We start from the raw sequence: 20,444 nt of genomic DNA, 5'->3' as shown, positions 1-20,444 counted from the left end.
CCCCCGCTCCCGCAGACCCGTCCCGTCCCGACGGCCGCAGCCCTCCCGCTTCTGGGGCGAGGGCAGGCCTGCGCCCTCCCCGCCAGTGCGGGATCCGCCCGCGAACGGGAACCCGCGAACGGGGACCCGCGAACGGGGACCCGCGAACGGGGACCCGCGAACGGGGACCAGCCACTGAGCCCGCGCCACCGACGCCGCGGACTGTAGCCGCGGGGAGGGGCGGGCTCGGGGCCCGGGCGGGCGCTACCGGCGCCGGGGCGTGGGCCACGCGCGTGCTTCGCCACGCGGCCTCTCCGCACCCCCAGCGCCGCGCGAGCGGGCGCGCTGTGTGTTACCGACTGCGCACGGTGGTACCGCGACCTCCGGGGGGGGGTGTGAGGCCGGCTGCCTCGCGCGTGCTGCCGGCGGGGCGGGGCGGCCCGACCGCGCTCCCTCCGCCCGCAGCCCCAGACGTCGGCGGGACGGTTGGGGTCCGGCCCCTCACCCCCACCCCCGCGCGCGGGGATTGTCCCCACGCGCGCCCCTGCGGGCGGTGGGCGCGCATGCGCGGGGGCCCAGCGCGGGCCGGCGGAGCGGCGGCGGCGGCCGGAGAATGTCGGGCGCGCGGGGCGGTGGGCGCGTGGCCCCTCCCCTCGGCGGGCGCGCGGCAGCCGCAGCGGCGGTGGCGGGAGGCGGGGGGGCAGCAGGAGGAGGAGGAGGCGGCGGCGGCGGCGGCGAGGAGGCGGCGCCTGTGTCGGCGCTGGAGGTTGTGTCCTTCCTGGGGAAGCTGCTGTGCGCAGTCGCGGCGCTGAAGGCGGCTCTGTACCTGCTCCGCAGAGTGTGTCTAGCGATGGCCTGGAAGTCGGGAGGCGCCAGCCACTCCGAGCTCATCCACAACCTCCGCAGTGAGTCCGGGGCGGGGGGTGCCGGCCGGCGGGACCCCTCCCCGCCTCCGCAGCGGGGGTGACCGTTACCGGCCGCACGCACTTCGCATTCCCGCGGCGCCCGCCCCGCCGCCAACTGTCAAGGAGCCGCGCCGGCGGGGGGAGGAGGCGAAGGCGGCGCCCAGCCGGGGGGTGTGTGTCTGGGTGTCCGTCCGGGTCCCTCCCGGGAGGGCGCGGCGAGCGGCGCCGCCGCCGTCCCGCAGCCGGGCGGAGGGCGGCGGCCGCTGGCGCAGGGCGGGTCCGGGCTGTTGTTGCGGGAGGCGATGCGGCGGGAGGGGCGGCGCCGATGGCGGTCCCGAAGGGGAAGCGCTCTGCGGCGGCTGTTGTCAGCCGGCTGCCTCTCCGCCCGCCTCCCCGGCCCCGTTCCCGCCGCTTCGTCTCCGTCTTGCTCGTCACGCTCTTGTGCGAGCTGAGGCGGGGCCGCGGCGGCAGCTCCCAGGGCCCGGGATCTTCCTCACGCACCGGACTCGGCGGCCCGCGGGCTTCGCTCCGGCCGGCTCTGCCGCTCAGCGCGGCCGGCGGGCGGTGGGGAGCGACGGCCCGGCGCAGGGCGGGCAGCGGCCGTCCTTCGGTCCTTCAGGCCCCGGCTAAAGGCAGGGGGAGCTGCCCGGGTCTGGGAAAGGCGCCGAAGAGCCCGGGGCTGGTTTTGTTGGGTGAAAGGGGCCTGTGGCAGCAGTGACCCGTTCGCGAGGTCCGAAATGCTTTCTTTTGGCCCCAGCCCCGAATTGCGCCTTTCGAAGAGGTGGGCTAGGATCGCGGGGAGGGGAGAGGAGAGAGGAAAGGAGCGGAGCTGCCGAGGTGACTCGTGCTGTTGCCGAGCTTGCCGGTGACTGCCGGGGCCTTTGCGTTCCTTGCTCTTACCGGAGGTTTGTGCCGTCCCCCAGCTGAACGTGGAAGGTGTTGGGGGGGTGCTCTCCACAGCGGTTCCTCAGGACATCCTGAAGTCTGCAGGGACACTTACATGTGATCCGGTCTGAGAGGACAGGCTGATAGCACCTTCTCTACTCAGAGCTTCCATTTTTCGTATTAGCCTCAGATTAATCTCTGTTAGATACACTTGAGTGTCTCTGCTTTACTCCCGGTCTTTCCCTTCCTCTCTCTCCTCAAGTCCGTGTCTTAGACATAAAAGGATGTAGATTTGGAGCCTGTGTTATGGCAGTTGTCTCATTTTAGTGATGCTGCAAGACCACGGACAGCTTCACCTTTTTGGCCTCCTCATTATTTTGGAGACATGGGAGAACTGTCCTTGTTTTTTTTTTCCAGTCTGTCTGTGTTAGATCCTCTGATCCTGTGGTCCTTTTCCAGTATTTTCTTTTGCCACTCTTGACAACTCTTCCATCCAGTAGAGCAATGTATGCTGAAGTGACTTTTCAGTTTCAATGTAAAAACTACTTGTTTAACAAATAACTGCTCTAGTTACCAGAGTTGCAGTGCATTTTTTTGTTTTGTTTTGCAGCTGTAAGGGCTAGAAGTACTGTTTTAGTGAAATTCTGTTCCCTTACACAGCAGGGGAAAACTTTCTGACGTAAATATAAATGTCAAGCTCAAAATATATCCAGAAAGTCATTACTGCCAGAATTGTCTGTGGCTCTGAGAACCTGAAGGCAAAACTGATTTCTTTGTTGAAGAAAACAATGACAGCATTTTTCAACACATGGAATCTGTTTAGGGCTTTGCAAATAATAATAATAATGAAAAATCTAAAAACCATTATAGTTAGTACACAGAAATAGTAGTATAGGAAGAGGAAAGTAAACTAGAAATGTTTAATACTATAATCTCAAAATATGCAGTGATGGCTATTACCTGGAAAATTACAGTCTGTAATTGCCCCCTCCCTGTTTTGCGTATGTATGCCAAAATATTTTGAGAGGTGTTAAATAGTGGATTGGAAAGAAAATGTTGCAGAGGCACAGAGGCTTTTGATCGTGCAGTAACGTTGTATTGTTGACCTTAGTGGGACTCCAGTGATGGCACTGGGCTTTATCGGTGCAGAGCAGTTGCAGGATTAAAGACCTAACTTTTAAGTAAGAGTTCTTCAGGCAAGATGATGCCTTGTTGCTGAGGTTGGGAACAAGTTTTAGCAGAAAGTACCCTTTAATATGGTATATAATTCTCTCGGATATGTTATTAACAAACTTAGACATCTTTGGTTACAGAAAGACTAAAATGTTCTAGAGAATTCCTTTTCAGTAGTAGATCTTTCAATGTGTTTTTTTTCTTTAAAAACAGTAAGTAGCACAGCATTTCTAGCATTATTATGCTAGAAGTAAGAATGCAAGGCAGATGAGGTTAATTTGATGTTGTCTGAGTGTTTATCTTGTGTTTAACTTAGTAACTGTGTCTTTTAGTGTGTAATTTGCATAATTTAAAGGAAATAATGCAGGTTGTAGTGACACACTATGTTTTCTTCTTCAGCAAAGCCTGGCTGAGAGATTCTCGCTCCTGCCCTTTACACCACAAGTCTTCTCTTCACTGTGCTTCTAGAACTGCTTGTGAGGGAAGCTGTGTTGTAAGACTGGATTGCTTTCTCATTACTCCCCTTGCTAAACATCTAAAACTCTTTGATATTTGTAAGCTGTTGTACTATTATGGTTAGAGAAGCAGTCAACTTTGTTATGGGTATAAGTGGGCTGGGGAGAACGGAAACTTCTTAAACTGGTTTTGCTTCCAAAGAAAAACATCAATGGAAAACTGTAGGGTACATATTCTTTGCCTTTAAAACAGCTATAAAGATTATTCTTCATTGTAAGTTGTTATCAACAGTTACTAATGCTTCTTTTTTGTGGCAATAAAGTGCTCTGATTTCATAAAACTATATTAACATATGCTCATTGCTCATTTCACTGTTGCCTTAAGTATAGAATTAACTTTTCTGTAATGGTAACGATCATTGTGTTTGCATGTGGATTTTAGGCAAGTATTCCTTACAAGCCTTATCTTTACTTTCATGTCTTAAAAGGGACAAACTAATGAAGAGGGCCCTGGAACTCTGCATATTTTTCAGTGCATACTTAGAGACAAGTGACTGAAGAACGTTGCGTGACTTTTCGTTGTTTTGATTTTCAGCTTCTTGTTGCACTGTAAACACGTTCTTGTGATATTAATTTGAGACATCATAGATGCACAATTTGTGACATACACAAAATAAACTGGCTTAAAATGCACTCTTCACAACACAAATGCTGTCCTTGAGCGTGCTGTTTCCACGAGGTGTTCAGCTGCTTTGTTTTCCTGTGATTCTTGAAACTACTTCTCATTTTAAAAAATGCTCTTTTTTTTCTCTGAATGTTTGATCATTCCAGCATTAGACCTATCGAAACAATTACTCTGTAAAGGTGAAAACTATTTTAAAAATCTTTTTTTCCTAACAAAATTGTTGAACATGTGCCTTCAAACTTGAGCAAACTTTCCCCTTAAAAATATTTAAACGAAGATATTTTAGCAGACAACGCTTCTAGGAAACTCTCTAAATGCATGTTACTGTAGGGTTAGAAATCATGCTAAACATAGAAATAATTGACTGTGTTTAAAGACATAACTCTGGAGTTTCTTTTTGGTAAGAACCTACCATATAGGTATGCTGAGAATGCAGGAAAAGACTGGGTAATTGGCGACTTATTTACTGTTATCTTGCTCGGTTGAAGATCTTTTGATTCTAAATCTTCATCTTTTTCTCCTGTCTCTTTATCTTTAGTTATCTACTCTTCTCTCATCTCACTAATGGGTCATTTTGATCTCCTTCTGTCTTTCATACTTGGGCTCTTGCCAAGTCCTGTTACTTTACACGCCAACATCTTGGAAATCAGCTTTTTGTCCCCACCTGCAGAACTGAAAAATTGGTCCCTGTCCAATTCACAATCCATCAAAGTTAATTAAGTCTCCTTATCGCACCTCTCTTTCTCTTCTCCAATCAATGTGGTATACTGCCATATGACAATATGTCTTTGCTTATTTCTCTGATAATGTTGTGCCAATGGTGTTATAACCATATATACATGGCTTTTGAATCCATGTTCCCGGGTGAAAGTGAAGGTGATTTAACTTGTTTGTGGCTAAAATGCTACATAATGTTGTTAAACCATCTGTGGGCTTGTTTCCTGCTACACTTTTCTCTTCCTCATCTAGTATACTTGCATCACAAAAGTTAGCAACTGTCATCTATGAGATACCACAAATTCCATGGAATTTCATGCCTCACTTGAGACCAGATTCCTATTTTTTTCAGTGTGGATGGTGTTTCAGTATATATTCAAATATTGTCAGGCTTTGTGATTTCTGTTCTTAGACATGCTGAAGATATTTCTCTGAGTGTTTTATTATTTAGATGTTAAATAATTAAAAATGACATCTTGGCAGGTTTCATCATGGTGAAGGCTTATCTACAATGAATCTGCACCTTTGTTGCAGGTTTCTGATTTATGAGGACAAATCTCTTTGGGAACTGCTGTGAATGTGAAGGCATTGAATATGGCATGGCTAAGCCTAAGCTAGGTTCAGCAAGAACCAAACATTGTTTTGGTGTTGTTTTTTCCCCTGCTATGTAATTTCGCTTGGCTTATCTAAATCTCTTCTACATCTGTCTAATTTTGCTCAAGGAAGAGTAAAGTGACTTGGATGAACACGAAGAAGGGAAATAGCAATGGAAAATTAGACCAATAAAACCCACTTAACCCAAATTCAGTATCTCCGCTATACAAGCAATTATGGTGCCTGTTGTGTGCATTCAGTGAGCGAACTTTCCTTCAACACGTATGTTGTATTGAGGCTTCAGTGATTAAGGATTGTAACTCATGGCTGGGTAGTAAAACAGTTGAAAAGTGATCTATTTTTTAAAACTAACACCTCCACTGATATAGTAGTTTAAGAATATCTGAAATGTCTTAAATTTACTTAATGTCTCAGGTGGCATAGAACTGAAATTTGTGACCATATTTTTTGGCGCATTGAGATTTTTTTTCAAATTTTATTAGCAAGTAATTAGAATAATTGCCTAAAAGAGTTGCCACAAAACTTTTTTATTAGTGATTTAAGTATCTGTTAGCACTTTGCCCACGTCACTGAAATGTTTTGAAGGAATTTCTACACCCTTGAACTTCTAAGAGGCAGGCCTTCAAGTAATTTAAAACAATACCTGAGAAAATAAGAAATGTTAAAAGAAAGGAAAATAACTTCAGAAACATTAATCACATTTTATCTGTCTGTAAATTAGGATTGCATTCTTAACTGGTTCTTTGTTGTTGGCATATTTTTTTCCCCCCTTAACGTCTATGTAATGTTAAAAACATACCCATTTTTTCCCACAAATTCAGTGCAACGAAGTCCAAGTCCAAAAGAGATCATGTTTTTGGCTGCTTAGTTATGTCACAACACTTTATAATCAGTCATTTATTTTAAAAAGGTTTACTTCTTTTGCTTGACTGAAGAATTTTATTTAATTTCGGTTTTGTCTCTGGATTTAATGGCATAATACTGTTTTTTTCTGGTAGTGTGAAGCTGCCTAATAATCCATAGTAAAATGAAAATAATTTTGCAGATCTGTCCATTACAGGTGATTACCATTGCTTGTGGACATGTTAAAAAGGGGGAGTCTCTTATAATCTAGTTTCAATATAACTCCAAGCTTTTCTTTTAATGCCACCATTTCTATCATCCTGATGTATCAAGAGCCCACTAAGAGCTGTTAGTAAGCTTGGAAAGAAATGCATAATGTTTTGAATGATTGTTTCTATGAATCTAATACCTCAAAGTCATGTTTGTTAGTGTTGTTAAAACACTGTTAAGTAAAAAATTTTTCTTAAGACTGTTACAAGATGAGGCTCATTTTATTAATGTTTTAAATTTTGATTTAAATTACTGAATTTTGGCAAAAATGAAGTAAGCTCTTTCAGAGCTTCAGGCCAGTAAATTTTTGGAATGTTATCTCTCCTGGACTGGTTAACTTGTGAGTTAGTTTTAAGACTTCAGAATCTGAATACTGCAGCATTGGGCTTGAGCACTAAATAGTTCTAAATGCTTGCACTGTTGAAATCTGAGAGATGGTCAGACAAATATAACTTGAGAAATTCTTGCTTATTTCTCTAGTATGACAGCTTTGTGTCATTTTGTCCCAAGTCAGTATGATGTTTAGCTGCTCTCCTGATCTTCCTCAGTTTTTGTGTAGTATTAGTACCTGTTTTAATGAAACCACATTCATAATAACAGACTGTTTATGTGGTCTGGCTGCTGCTCTTGACAGCATTGGCTTTTCTGAAAACAGATCAGCAAAGTAGTTGCATGGAATCTGCTCAGTACAGTGTAAGATGTGCAGCATTTGCCTTTCTTTAAAGATCTTCTTAAAGCTATTGAAGTGGTCTTGCCTTGAGCCTTACTGTGAGGAGAGTTCCTTATCTACCTGTCCTATCCAGCTACGTTTATCTTAACCTCTGAAACAGATTTTAGTTATTACTGATGGTTGTTGCTGCTTTGTATTGAACTCTTAAGTTTTGACATTGCATGTGCTTTGTAAGTTAAGTTCAGCCCTCACAAACACAGAGGGGTCAAGGTGTGCGCGGAGGTGGAGACTCTCATCTGCACACAGGCGTTAAAGTTTGAGAAGTGCAGTTCTGTGTTCTTGCAGGCTGAATACAACCTTGAAGTCACTTTTTTCTTTCTTGTACTCCCAAAAGTTTCTTCGCTCAGCTGCTGATACAGATTTAGATGAAATCAGCATAACTATTTTGATAAATGTGAAAACATTATGGACGGCTTTTGTGATAAAGATATGCACTGTAGGACTACGAACAAGGAGCTATCATGTCTTTCTCAATCCCCAGTGAAGAAAATGGTTAATACCAACTTTGTAACCTTGGTCTACAGTATGATGGAGCAAGACAGCTGTGGTTAAATATGTCTAAATTAGTTATCTGCAGACTTTCAGATTCATGAAAATTAATAGAGAGCTCTTATCCGTTATACCAAAATGGACAGGTTGTTTTTGAAGGTGATCGTTATTAAATAGGGAGTACTTCAATAAAGTAGAAGTGAAATTTTGGAGGGTAAGTTTGTATTTAACAGAATCTTGAGTCTGTAAACTAGTTTGTGTTGAACCTAGCTTATGATTCCCATGTGGTTTTTACCTCTGCATGTTTTGAGTGGCATTTAGATGCTAATTTACTATTATTTTTTAAATTATTTGATTTGATTTTTAATTTCTACCTCTTTGGGATTTTCATGGGAGTTGATCTTTGTCTTTAATTTCTGGACTTTAAGATTGGTTCTAATAGACCCTTGCTTTCCTCAGTCTTTCTGTTGTTGTGTCTCTGAATGACAGAGTCTCAACTGATTCCTTCCAGTTAGCTGTATGGAACATTTTGTTTGAGTAATGTATTATTGTGAATCCAAATCATAGTGATAACAGACATGCAGCTGAATGTTTGAGGCAGATAGTCCTAAATTATCAGCAAAGCACAAGAGGTTTGTATGTATGAGCTGTTTAAAAAACACTTGTTGGCAAACACCTACTTTCAATTTCTTGAGCACAAAGAGCTTTGTATGTTTTTGGGTCAGTGTCCTTTATTGGATCTTGGGATGCTGATCCATCACTTCTTGTTCAAAGTGTTTTCTTTGTGTTCATGATTTATAGTAAAATCTTTCTATGCTCTTTACTTAAATAAAATTCTATTAACTAAATTGCTTTCTTTACCATCTTTTTCCTTCCTCTCCCCACAGAAAAAGACCTGGCCTTAAAAACATTAATTGATCAGTCGCTTAAAACCAGCTAGCTTCATATTGCTTGAAAATGAAGATGTGGTTTGGCTCCAGCCCACTTCTTGAAAGTTGCTAGCTGGTTTGTGTGGGTCAGATGGAGGCATCTGGAAACTGTTATTTGTCATTTGAGTAATTTTAATCTACTTGATTTCATCTTGTGTAATATAGAGCTGTATGTGCTTTGCATCATGCTTTAAGATTTCTATGATTTAAAAATATTGTTTTGCTGAGAAGTCATCTTCATAAGCAAAGTACTCTGCAGTGGTTACAGAGAGCGTAATCTGGGGAGAAACTGAACCATGTGGATGCTGAAGTAGTCCCACAGTAGATGGTTTTGGGATCTGCATGAGTATTTTGTTTATGTAAAGCCAGCAAGAGGAGGTGTTTGAGTAGCTGTTTATAGTTTGTATAGTAAGCTTCTGTGCTGGATTTTATCATGTGGTTATGAGACATTCTTTTTCTGATCTGGAAGTGAGTGTTGGTGTAGATGTTGATTGCTAGTATTCTGTGGTTCGGTTGGAAGCTTGTTTGTCAACAGTCAGGATACCATCAGTGATGTAAGCAGTTCTTTGAAAGATAAGCACTTCAGTAAGGCATTTGTTGCTAAATTAAAGGATAGGTTGTTTACTTGTTGAAAGTCCATGATGTCTTTTCAGACTTGAGCTCTTTTTTTTTCTTGCTCTCTGACAGCCAACTGCCCAGTTTCCCAGGTTACATTCAACAGTGGTATATTTCCACCTTCAAATCCAAAGAGCTCTGTGAGCTCTTTTCCTGTTTTCGTGGTGTTATTTGTGGAGAAGAAGCAGACCAGAGTGAGTTTTCAAAACATGCTCTAATTATGTCAAGTTGTCATTGCCGCAGCCTCTGCACAGAGTAACTCTTGAACTCAGTAGGCCGTGCTCCACTCTTAAGTGGTTACTTTGGGGCTTCAGCCCTTAGAGACTTAGGAGTTGTGCTAATATAACTCTAATAAACAGAGTTTAATTTTTATTTTAAGCTTTGAACTGGCTTGTATATTAGCCTTTGCTTGTAAACACTTTAATATTTGATTTGCTTGCAGTACTGATGATCAGTCTTGAAACCCAGCAGTCTCCTCAAGGAGAGTCTTCTGTGCACATTATCATTGCAAAGGATAATCAACCTATATGTATTTAATTGTGAATTATTTTCTTGCAAAATATAACTTCCTTTTAAGATTTAGAAAATGTTTAGCATTGCCATTTTATTAATAAATAATTTACTGTTATCTTGTTTCTTTGGTACTTAGAGATGGCACAAATGCAGAGCGTCTTCTTTGCAATATAAACTTTTATTTACTTGCTCTTTTAGGGGATATACTTGTTTTCTGGTCTTAATTCAGAATCTGATAGAGATTTGTTCAAGACAGAATTCAGATCCTGGCAGTTGATCACCTTGGGACTGACTACAGCAGGAAGCAAAGGACTTCCATCGGAGTTCAGTACCTTGCAGTTGCTATGTTTCTCTATATTCAACTATGAGACAAAGAAAAATTCTTTTTGTTATCAACACAGAAAAAATGACTACAAAATCAATATTGACTTTACTGTTTCAGGCTTGATTGCTTTTCTTAAATCCTACCTAAAATTTGTTGTTGTCTGCATTGTATCATAAGCAAATTTGAAAAGCAGACTTAATCTATAGGGGGATAATGTGATGCCCTGTAATTCCACATGCATAGCTGAGAGGGTGTATTTTTTATGAAGAGGGAGCATTTTTCGATAAATGGAGTACATGACTGAGACATGAGATCCAGCTTCTTTCACTGTTTCTGGTGGGGACTCTGAGCATGGGTAACTTGCTTAACAACTTATTTACTGATGAAAAAGATTACATTAATCAAAGACAGTCTAACAGTCAACAAATCTCATGAGTGTTTGCTGAATGAAAGCATCCTGAGTGTTCAGGATTTGTAGAATATTAGTAACTACTGTTTTCAGTTTTTTTGGTCACTTGTCTGTCAGTGTAAGCATCACACTTGATAAAGTTATACATACTTCAACTGAAACTCAATTTTGTGATTTGTTTTGCACAAACATCTACAGACATTCTCTGCCACAGAGCTCTTACACTCTAATTACCCATTCTTCCCCAACTTGTTTAAAACATATAAGTAATAGAATGGAGCAAAAATAAAATTTATAAATGCTGATGCGCAGAAGACTGTGGGAATAGGGGAGAGAGGTGGCAGGCATGGAGTTTTGTAAAAACGGCAAAGAGATTATGGTAGTGTGAAAGAAGAGGTTTGAAAGAAGCCTGCAGTCACAGCAGTCCAGAGGAGGTCCCCTGAAAACTAGAGGAAGTCCTCAGCCATACCAGAGGGTCCTGCAGTTGCCCTTTCAAGCTGGAGGCTTGATTTCTGTATTCTCTGCATGTTTGGTTTTTGTTGTTTTTTTTTTTCCCCAAGACAAAAAGAAAGAGCAGATGGCTACCTATGGCTTATAGAATGTATGCATCTATCTTCACAATACACAATGTCAAGGAATAAATCATTATTTTAGATCTTTCTTGAGTGCTTTTTGGCTGCTGCTTTTTGACCTTCTTTCTGCCCCCCAAAACCTTTATCTTTTTACTCCTGTTATAATCAGCTTTGCTTATTCTCCTGTCTCTATATTTTTAAGTGCATTTATTTTAGAGATACTAATTTCTTGGTGATACCTAACAAGAATCTAACAGTAAGATAATTTTGTTTGTTTGTTTCTATGCTTTGTTCACAGAACTGATATAAAACTAATGCCAAGTGGTCAGGGAAGACAATTTTTTTTTTCCCTACTATCTTATATTGTCAGTGCCAGTGTGTTAAAGGATTGATTTCTTTGTTTTCTTTTGGGGTACAATTTTGCTCAGTAAGTAAACTTGCAAACTGCTACAAATGCCTGCTGTCTCAGATTTTAAAACTTGTGTTGAAATGAGGAGTTTCCTCTAACTGAAGTTGTAGTATACAGTTAAATGAAGCGAAAGCACAGGGGATGTGTATTGTGTGTGGTCTGTCAGGGGAGTATGTGCTTTTCCTGGAATTTATCAGATACAGAAATAATTCTAAAAAAGAATATTTTTTTAAAGCATTATTCTTTTCCTTAATAACTTGGTAGTGTATTCCTACTGCAGTTCTATTTGAGACTTTGTCTTCAGATTAAAAAGTAAAATTATTTGGCGGGTTATTTTGTTCTCTGAATTCAAGCCTATGTTATATAGGATAATTAAAGCCTGAATACAGGTAGATAAGAAGAACCAAGAGAAAATCCCGTGATTGATAAGGGTACTTGGGAGCACACTGTAAACAGCCAGGGAAACCTCTGCAGAAGTTAGCCCAGGACTCGACACAGGTGTGTTAGTGTTGGTAGTACTTTTAAAAGAAAACACTGATGCAACTTCAGTTAGGACAATCTCACAGAAGCTCTTCAATCTGATTTTTATGTTACTGCATTTTGGATTAGATTTTCAAGGTGCTCAAATTATATAATTTTTTCCTTTTTAAGTGAAATTTTCCAAATCTTCCTTGTTTAAGTAGTTCAGTGAAGCAATCCATTGTTGAAATTTCAGTTATTTGTAGTTTGTATTGTGTCTTTTATTGCAAGTGATGAATTTATTCCATTTGTTTTCTAAAGTTTTCTGTTTCTCATAAATGTCTCTTCAGAACTTTAAAAAAAGAATTATCAGTGTTAAAAAAAGCTTCTATAACATTACAACGGAAAATGGCTGCACTGCACAGTGCTTCTGACATTTTCCATGCATGTGCACTTACATTTTATTTTGAAAAGTGAACAGAGATTCAAAGTGTTTGATATAAAAACTCTTTGGCCTCAGTCTGCCCCAACATAAGAATTCTGATTCTGTAGGAGTTTCTTTACAAAAGGATTTTTTTCTTTTGCCAACACAAAAGAGAAACAGATCTTAAAGATAAAACACTGAGCAAGGATGCTGCAGCTTCACATTTTTTAATCTGTTTTTGTATATTTTTCAATAATCACTCACCTATAGCTTCTCAGAAATATGAAGTGTATCTCATTTGGTGTGTAGTAACATCAGTTTCTTACTGACTGTGTTTTTAGGAATATCAAAGATATGCTTGAAGTTGAGTTTTTCTAAGGGCTAGATCTTTGCAAATGGTCTCTACAGTTGTTTCACATGAGCATCTGTAACTGCTGGGAAAGTCTTGTTCAAACTTAACTGGCTTAACGTTGTTTGATCTATGGACCACAGCTTAAGTTCTAGTATGATGAGGGTTGGAGAGGGTATGGTAACATGATTTCTTGCAATATTGGGAATATATTCATGTATTTCACTGTATCTTGCATTGCAGAAGAGAATACCTTCAACTTTATTCATTTATTTGTTTATAGAAAATGGAATAATCAAATCAGACAAGGTATTTGAAGTAATGCTGGCTACAGACCGTTGCCACTATGCAAAATATAACCCTTATATGGATTCTCCACAGTCTATAGGTAAGAGGATCTTGTAAAAATGATTGAGATTGTTCTGATTCGTGTAATTGTGACTGCCTTTGTCATACATATGTTAAGAATGTGAAAGGTTTTTGTTTTTTTTTTTTAATTTGGAACCTTGTTTAGTTCTTTATCAGTTTATTCAATACCTTTTAGCTAAATTTCAGTTTGTTATGGAATGCAACTGGCATACTTGGATACATCAAGCAGATAGATGTTCTTTAGTCAATATGTGAAAATATGTATTTATTTTTAAACCACAGCAATTTGTGGTGGTGCAGCTGATGTTTAAATACTTTAAAAAATAATTTGTATGCAGTTCATCAGAAACAGTCTCTCTCTTGGCAGAAATTACTCAGTTGAGATCAATACAAAGTTTCTTAAACCTTTACGTAAGATTTTTGTAATATAAAAATAGTCTTTAAATGGGAAGATATACTGATAGGACAGTTGTTTAGGACAGTTGTTTTCCATCCAGATCCCAGTTTTATCTTTCCAAGACAGGAAAATGAATTATGCAAATGTACTGAATTTTGTTGTTGTTGTTGCTTTAATAGTGGGTGGTAAGAACTGTGAATTGTAATGGGAATTTATTATTTGTATAGAAAAGTTCTTGATTTTTTTTCTTTAATACTGGTGAAAATTACAAATTGTGTTCGGATTTTATTAGTTGTATAGGCAAATTCAAAAATCTCTTAAGATACTTGCATACTTCACTCACCTATATTTGTTTCTGAGTTCCTCAATGTTTTCTCATAGGTGTGTGCTGTTTGCAAAATAGATGAGGTTATTGTCTGTAGAAGTCATATGGTCCCCACCACATCAAACTCAAACTAACAAATTTAGGATTTTACATAGGGACTGAGTGAAAAACACATTACGTTATTCTGGGAGGCATTACTCTTCATGTTCTTGATCAAGCTAATGGATGACATTACTCTCCACTACTTGATCAAGCTAAGGCAATATAGTGACAAAATGGAGATTGTAACTGAGATCAAGGATGGAACCTTTTTTCTTTTTTTTTTTTTTCCTTCCTGCCCAGAGTTGACATGGCATAGCTTTTAGATTATTTACTGTAACTCACTTCTGGAGTACCTATGTAACTGGGGGTGTGTGTGTGTGTAGTGCTCTGAATGAGAGTGACAATTAAAGTCTTGCATTTTACAGCCAAGGTAATAAAGATCGTAAGATCATCTGAGCAGTGATCAACATGTTCTTCCATTCTCTTGTTTTACAGGTTTCCAAGCAACAATCAGTGCTCCCCATATGGTAAGCTTTAAACTTACGTGATTAGTATAGGTGACTCTATAAACATCCAAATGCTTTTGAAATAAAATATTTATCCTAGCAAATTTAATGAACACTTGATGCAGTAATGCTGTTGTGAACTGTCTAGTTGGAGGGCACAGAGAAGATGGAGATGCGCAGTGATAGGATATGGGGCAGTGGACAGAAATGCAATGCGGGAAATTAGTTTCTAGGCTGAAAAAAATGTCCTACTGAGGGTAATTAAGAACTGGAACAGGCTTTGCAGATTGTAGAAATTCTGTTCTCAGATATTCAAAGTTGACTGGACAGGGCTATAAGCAGCCTAATTTAAATTGAGCCCATGTTGAAAGAGGGTTGGACCATAGGATTTCCAGAAATCCTTTCCAACCTAAATTACTCTGACTCTGTAACTTAGAAATATAAGAATTCAGGAGTTGATAACAGTGATTTCTATGGTATGGTATTGCTGTAATGCCTTTAATTCTTTGGGCAGGAAAAAAGACCCTAACATTGTACTGAGATGCAGGTTTTTTGCCAAGTGGTTTGAGAGCAAGGCATTCATGACTGAGCATTAAGAGGGGATTTCAGTATATAGATCTAGCACAGACATAATTTTTCTGTGTTTCTTTATTTGAGAAGAAGGATGAATAGAAGCATAACTTTTGTCCTTGCAGTGTTTGGAAAGTGTGAGAACATAGTAAAAGTCTGCTTCTCTTGTCTAAAACCTACCTAGTTGGGTTAGAATTTACTTTGTTATCAATATAAAAAACCCAGGATTTTTGTATAGAAATGTTAATGATTTTGTTCAAGGAAAGAGATGAAGTAGTACTGTGGCTAAGGGAGAAAATAAGAATTATGTTTTCATAGTTTTAACTTGCTTAAGTCATTATCTTTGAATTATCATATGCTTAGCACTAGTAGTTTATGAAGTGTTAGAGTAAAAAGGAAATATATCCTCCAAGCAAATGTTAGCAATAAATGTTCTAACTATTTCTGTTTTCTGGGTGTGATGGATTAAGCCATAGGAGTGTGGTAATGGCTATCTCTGAAACATTAAAGAATTATTTTTTTAGTGTGCAGTCTAAGCCTAGTTGGTGTAGTGATCCACTATGTAGGAAAGCAAAACTCGTTAAGTGTGTCTGTAGACTACTGCATTTCACAGATGAGCCTGGCTATCTGCCCTTTAAAAAGACAACTTCTTTTTCCTACTATTTGATTCAACAAGTGTGCAGGTAATACAAGAGGTAGTTTTAATAGCTGTTTTCCTTGTTGTTGGAGCTGTCTTCTTCGTAGCTAGCCTCTGTCTCCCTCCCTCTCTCTCTCTCTCTCTCTCTCTCTCTCTCTGTATATATATATATATATATATATATATATATATATATATAGGATAATGATAAGCTAAGTTCTTTATGGGCCATATACTGCCAGAACAGTAAGAGCTACCAGACCTGAAGATGATTAAATTGGTTTATGGTGTCACTTCCAATAACTATATATAATCTGAGTGTGTGCTAGAAGCTTGAATGGTCAGATAAGTTTATATCTATATATACTAAAAAACATATATATAAACACACACACAATTTGTTGAAGTCTATTAAATAACAATGATTATATCATGTAGTTAACTTCCCCCCTCACTTTTTTTTGTAATAGAAAATAATTCTGAAATTTCTAATATGAATCATCAGTGCATTAGCCAAAATCAGTGAAGAAATTAACATATATTGGGTAAAATAGACACTTAAAATATTTTGAAATTTTCTGTTTGTCATCCTCTCCTAGCACGCATATGCTCTTGAACTTCTGTCTGATCAGTTACATGAAGGAGCCAAAGCACTTGATGTAGGATCTGGAAGTGGAATCCTTACAGCATGCTTTTCACGAATGGTGAGATGTTTAATTTAACCACTTGACTGTCAGAACTGCTTGAACTGCAGCATAACTCTGAATTAAAGGGGGAAAAAAGCATCTTTTGTACAGTGGACTGATGTATCACACTAGGTGTGATTAGTACTCATCTCTTATCTTAGTCAATACTAGATGGTTAAAGGGCTCAATAAATTCTGTGATGGTGAAGAAACTGCCTAGAAGGGGAAGGTTTTTTCCTTGATTACATTGGAGTGGTTACTTTATAGCTTGAAGGAAGGCGATGTTTGTCTTATCCAACCCAATTTTTGTGTTATCTTGTGTAGCTATGAATGTTCTCATTGTGATCAATTGTCATGTCTTCCTGCTGTGCTAAAAGCTTAGTGAGACCTAAAAGAGTCCTATTTCCACAGGAAAATATATTGTACGTATGTAAATTGTCTCTGAATTAAACTTCTTTTTTATTCTTGTTATTATAGTGTGTGTGCATCAGTATAGGAATCTGTTTAATTGAAGTTAGATATTAATTTATATTCTTTTTACATCTTCTCCAAGTAACTTAATCTCTGGGTTGTTCAGCCTGTACGTAGGGAATTCTCCGTGGTTCTGCCCTATCTTACATCAGGAAAAAAAGATGAAAATATTTGGTTTATGATGGCTGTAACTACAGTACTGTTAGACTAAATTAAGTAGTGGAATATAATCAGTTCTTCATTCTCCATTCCAGGACTTAATCACTGCTTAACTAGCAGGGACCTTCATTAAACTGCCAACTAGGTGGCTTTTTTTTTTTCCTCTTTCTGAGAAGTCGATTTGGAATATGTTTATGCATATGATAAAATATCATATGAGTTTTTTTGCTACTTAGTTTTCTGTTTTCAAGCACTGATCTGTTGAGTGTTAATCACTTACGGTTTCCTGTGTTAAGAATTAGACAAGAATGTTTAGGACTGGGCAATGTATTAGCAGAAGTATTTGTGTTTTTTAAGTGCTAGCTGCAAAATTTTTAAAAAATAGTAGTTGAAATAACCAAATTGCAGTTTAGAGGAAATCTTAAATGTCACTTATGTAACTTTCTACCTATTATTTTTGGTCTAACTTTAGAGTCAATAATCAAGTGCTAGTGTACATGGGAACTCCAATCCTATGAGTGTTAAAACTTTTGTCACTTATGTGTATTTCTCACTAAAAACTTATGAATGCGTAGAGGAATAGCCATTTTTGTTAAGACGTAGTAAGTTGTGGTTGTACAGTTTTTTCTTTTAAAACAGCTATATCAGAAAAGCTAAACATCTGTAGAGGAGTCAGAATTACCACAGAAAGGAAATCTCTTTCCAGTTTTGCTGAGATTAATCCCACTGTTGTTTTATTGCCATATGAATGTCATGTTCCTTTTCTGAATCCACCTTGGTGGTATGCTGTGGAATGCCTTACAGCCATGTGTTTTATGAAACACTGGATAAGTGCTTTTGTCCTGTTTGATAGCTTTGTTACTGTGCAATGTGGATCTTGCTTCATCCACTTGAATGAATGTAGTTAAAGACAGTATATACTGCTCTTTTCCCTGTGAAGTTCTTTCTAACAGTAATGAAGCTTGAAAGAAGTATATTACAGGGAATGATGGTAAAGTGTTTTGCTATCAAAATCTGATTGGGGATGTGCTTACTCAATCATGTGGATGTTGCTTCTCAGTCTACTTGAGATCTAGAATGAATAGCTTTCATTTGTGGCACAGGTACCTGAGTGGACATTGATGTCATGACAACTTTACTTCTGTGATGGTGATCTCATTTGTGGTACTTCTGGGAAAGCTTTATATTTACTTAAACTAGTAAAACATCTTTAAGATTTTTGTTTGGGTTTTCATGTTGAACTGCTGTGATAAGCTTATCTACATAGCATACAAACTTAAGTTTATTCGCTTTTAAAGGTTTCTGGCAAATTGAAAGAATTGTAGTTTTCATCCTGTAAGTATAAAAAGAATGGGGTGTATTTTTATTCCAAAATTATGCCATTTTGCTGTTGTCTCAATTGTATGCACTTCAAAGTTCCAGGGTAAATGAGGACTCGGAAATAGTGTAACGGATGGTGACATGCAGCAGGAGGTTCTCTTTCTTTATATCAGGCTATTTCATGCTATGACCATTTTTCTGAATTTTAATTTCTCTGACTACACTGGATCTTTTGCAAGCTTCTGGTATGACTGACTGCCAGGCATTCCTCCAGATGGCAACCTGTGGTTGTCATGTGTCTTGCCATGTGTCTTGCTCTGTTTCAAAGGCTAGGCTGGTGGTCTTCCACTTGGATAAGAAGAGGTAACACTGCTCTTCTGATGCTTTTAACATAGGACTTGCCCATAATAAACCAGAAAAGAATCCTCATGATATTGATAACCAGTTATTAATTTTCCATGCCTTAGCAACATTAAAAGGTAAGATATAGAATCATAACCAATGCATTTAAGTGTGTCCAAAGACAAAGTTGTGTGACACCATGGGCTGCTAGGACATATTCTGCCATTGCATTCTTTCAGGTGGATCCTGTTAAAAATGGTCAGATTTTAAGATATCTTTTTCTCCTCTCTCCAAAACGGGAATAATTTTTCTGGAATAAAGACACAACTCCAGAATAAATACCTGTAATGGAGAAGTTTTTGTTAGTAGGCCTCTTTTGCCCTCAGATGCACACATCTTTTGTGACCTTTTGTGAGTGAGGAGCTCTCAAAAGTTCCACTCTTCCTGTGGAAGAGAGCTGTAAATCTGAAAGTAGGTTCTTGAATGCAAGGGTAGGTGGAAGATAGTTTGTCCCTGATTGTTAATTGCTACATTTGCTTCAGAAAGAATAAGCCTCTTGACATAACTTAGAATAAAATGCGTGGCTTGCTCTTTTCCTTGAAGTAAGATCTCTCTAGAATAAATATATTCTTTAAGTAAGTTTATTGAGCATGAAAGGAGATTAGTTCTAGTCTTTGTCCATGAAGTTGTTACTTTCTATTGCAGGTAATGCAAACACTCATGATCAAATTTCACTTCTAAAAATTCAGAGAAGAAATCTCCATTAATAGTATAACTTAACTGAATCACATATCGAAAAGATCACTGTAACAAGCATTTATAAGACTGTACTGACAAACTTTAATTACCAGTTGCTTCTAGCAGTCAGAATGTGTCATTCCAAGCAGCAGTTTTAATAACATTGGGAAAATATACTACCATTTCACTGTCTTTGATTTTATTTTAGAGAAGTGGGCTCAGGAGATCGAAATACTCATTCTATAAATAAATCAAAACTAGCAGAAATTATTCAACTGTATATTTTTATTCCAGGTTGGTCCCAAAGGACAAGTTGTAGGAATTGATCATATCAAAGAACTAGTAGATGACTCAATAAATAATGTCAAAAAAGATGATCCCACATTGCTGTCTTCAGGAAGAGTGAAACTGATTGGTGAGCATCAGACTGATATACTTACTAATTAAACTGATATTCTTTCTAGCAGCTGGTTGAAAATGACTGGAATTGGATGTGGTTAAAATTTCTAATTTAAGAAGTTAGACCAAAGAAAGAAGAGTGAAATGAAAATTTAAAAATCCAAGTTGTTTTTAGGCCTTTGAAAAATGTCATCATCACACAGTTTTGAGAAAATGACTTCTGGTAATCTTAAAGAGTATGTAGTCATTCTGTTAGAGAAGCTTAAGTGAAGTGTGTTCCGGTGTAAATACTTTACATGCTGTAGGTCTGTCATGTTAAATTTGCTGTTCAAAATTGGGTTTGAATTTACAACTTTCCTTGAATAAATGTACTGTCATCTAAATTTGAGCATTTTAACAAAGCCTTCATACTTCTGTTATAGTAATTGAGAAAGATGCACTCAGAGTCAAGTGGAAAAAGTACTAGATTGGCAGTATGCATCGCTGAAGTTTTTCACTTGTTTTTAAAATTAACAGTATTTGTATGTTAGGGAAGTAATTAATTGACACCAAACTACTTTAATTCAATCAGAGTTACTGAGAGAAAGAATGCAAAAATTATACAAGGACAGTGAATTGTTTTAAATAATACTTTTTCGCCTAAAAAGATCCTTTTTTTTTTTTTTTTCTTACAAGAGCACTTGGAAAAATTATTATTATGTGATGTTTGGCTCTTACCTTAATTACCATTTTGA

The 20,444-nt window shown here is 39.0% G+C and overlaps 1 protein-coding gene across 2 annotated transcripts in view; it reads left to right on the top strand.

The window, feature by feature from the left end:
- The first annotated feature begins 235 nt into the window (after positions 1 to 235).
- PCMT1 (protein-L-isoaspartate (D-aspartate) O-methyltransferase) overlaps positions 236 to 20,444 on the top strand; it is a 35,902-nt gene continuing 15,693 nt past the window's right edge. The window contains exons 1-5 of one of the 2 annotated variants that reach the window (XM_074896568.1): positions 236 to 884; positions 13,034 to 13,138; positions 14,379 to 14,410; positions 16,196 to 16,300; positions 19,606 to 19,726. In XM_074896568.1, coding sequence (XP_074752669.1) covers positions 593 to 884; positions 13,034 to 13,138; positions 14,379 to 14,410; positions 16,196 to 16,300; positions 19,606 to 19,726 — 655 coding nt within the window. In that variant the 5' untranslated portion in view covers positions 236 to 592. The remainder of the gene's footprint in view (positions 885 to 13,033; positions 13,139 to 14,378; positions 14,411 to 16,195; positions 16,301 to 19,605; positions 19,727 to 20,444) is intronic. The other variant, XM_074896570.1, reaches the window with a different exon arrangement.

The sequence above is a fragment of the Athene noctua genome, chromosome 1 (genome assembly GCF_965140245.1).
Source record: "Athene noctua chromosome 1, bAthNoc1.hap1.1, whole genome shotgun sequence".
NCBI lineage: Eukaryota > Metazoa > Chordata > Aves > Strigiformes > Strigidae > Athene > Athene noctua.
This window is presented reverse-complemented; position numbering and strand designations above follow the sequence as displayed.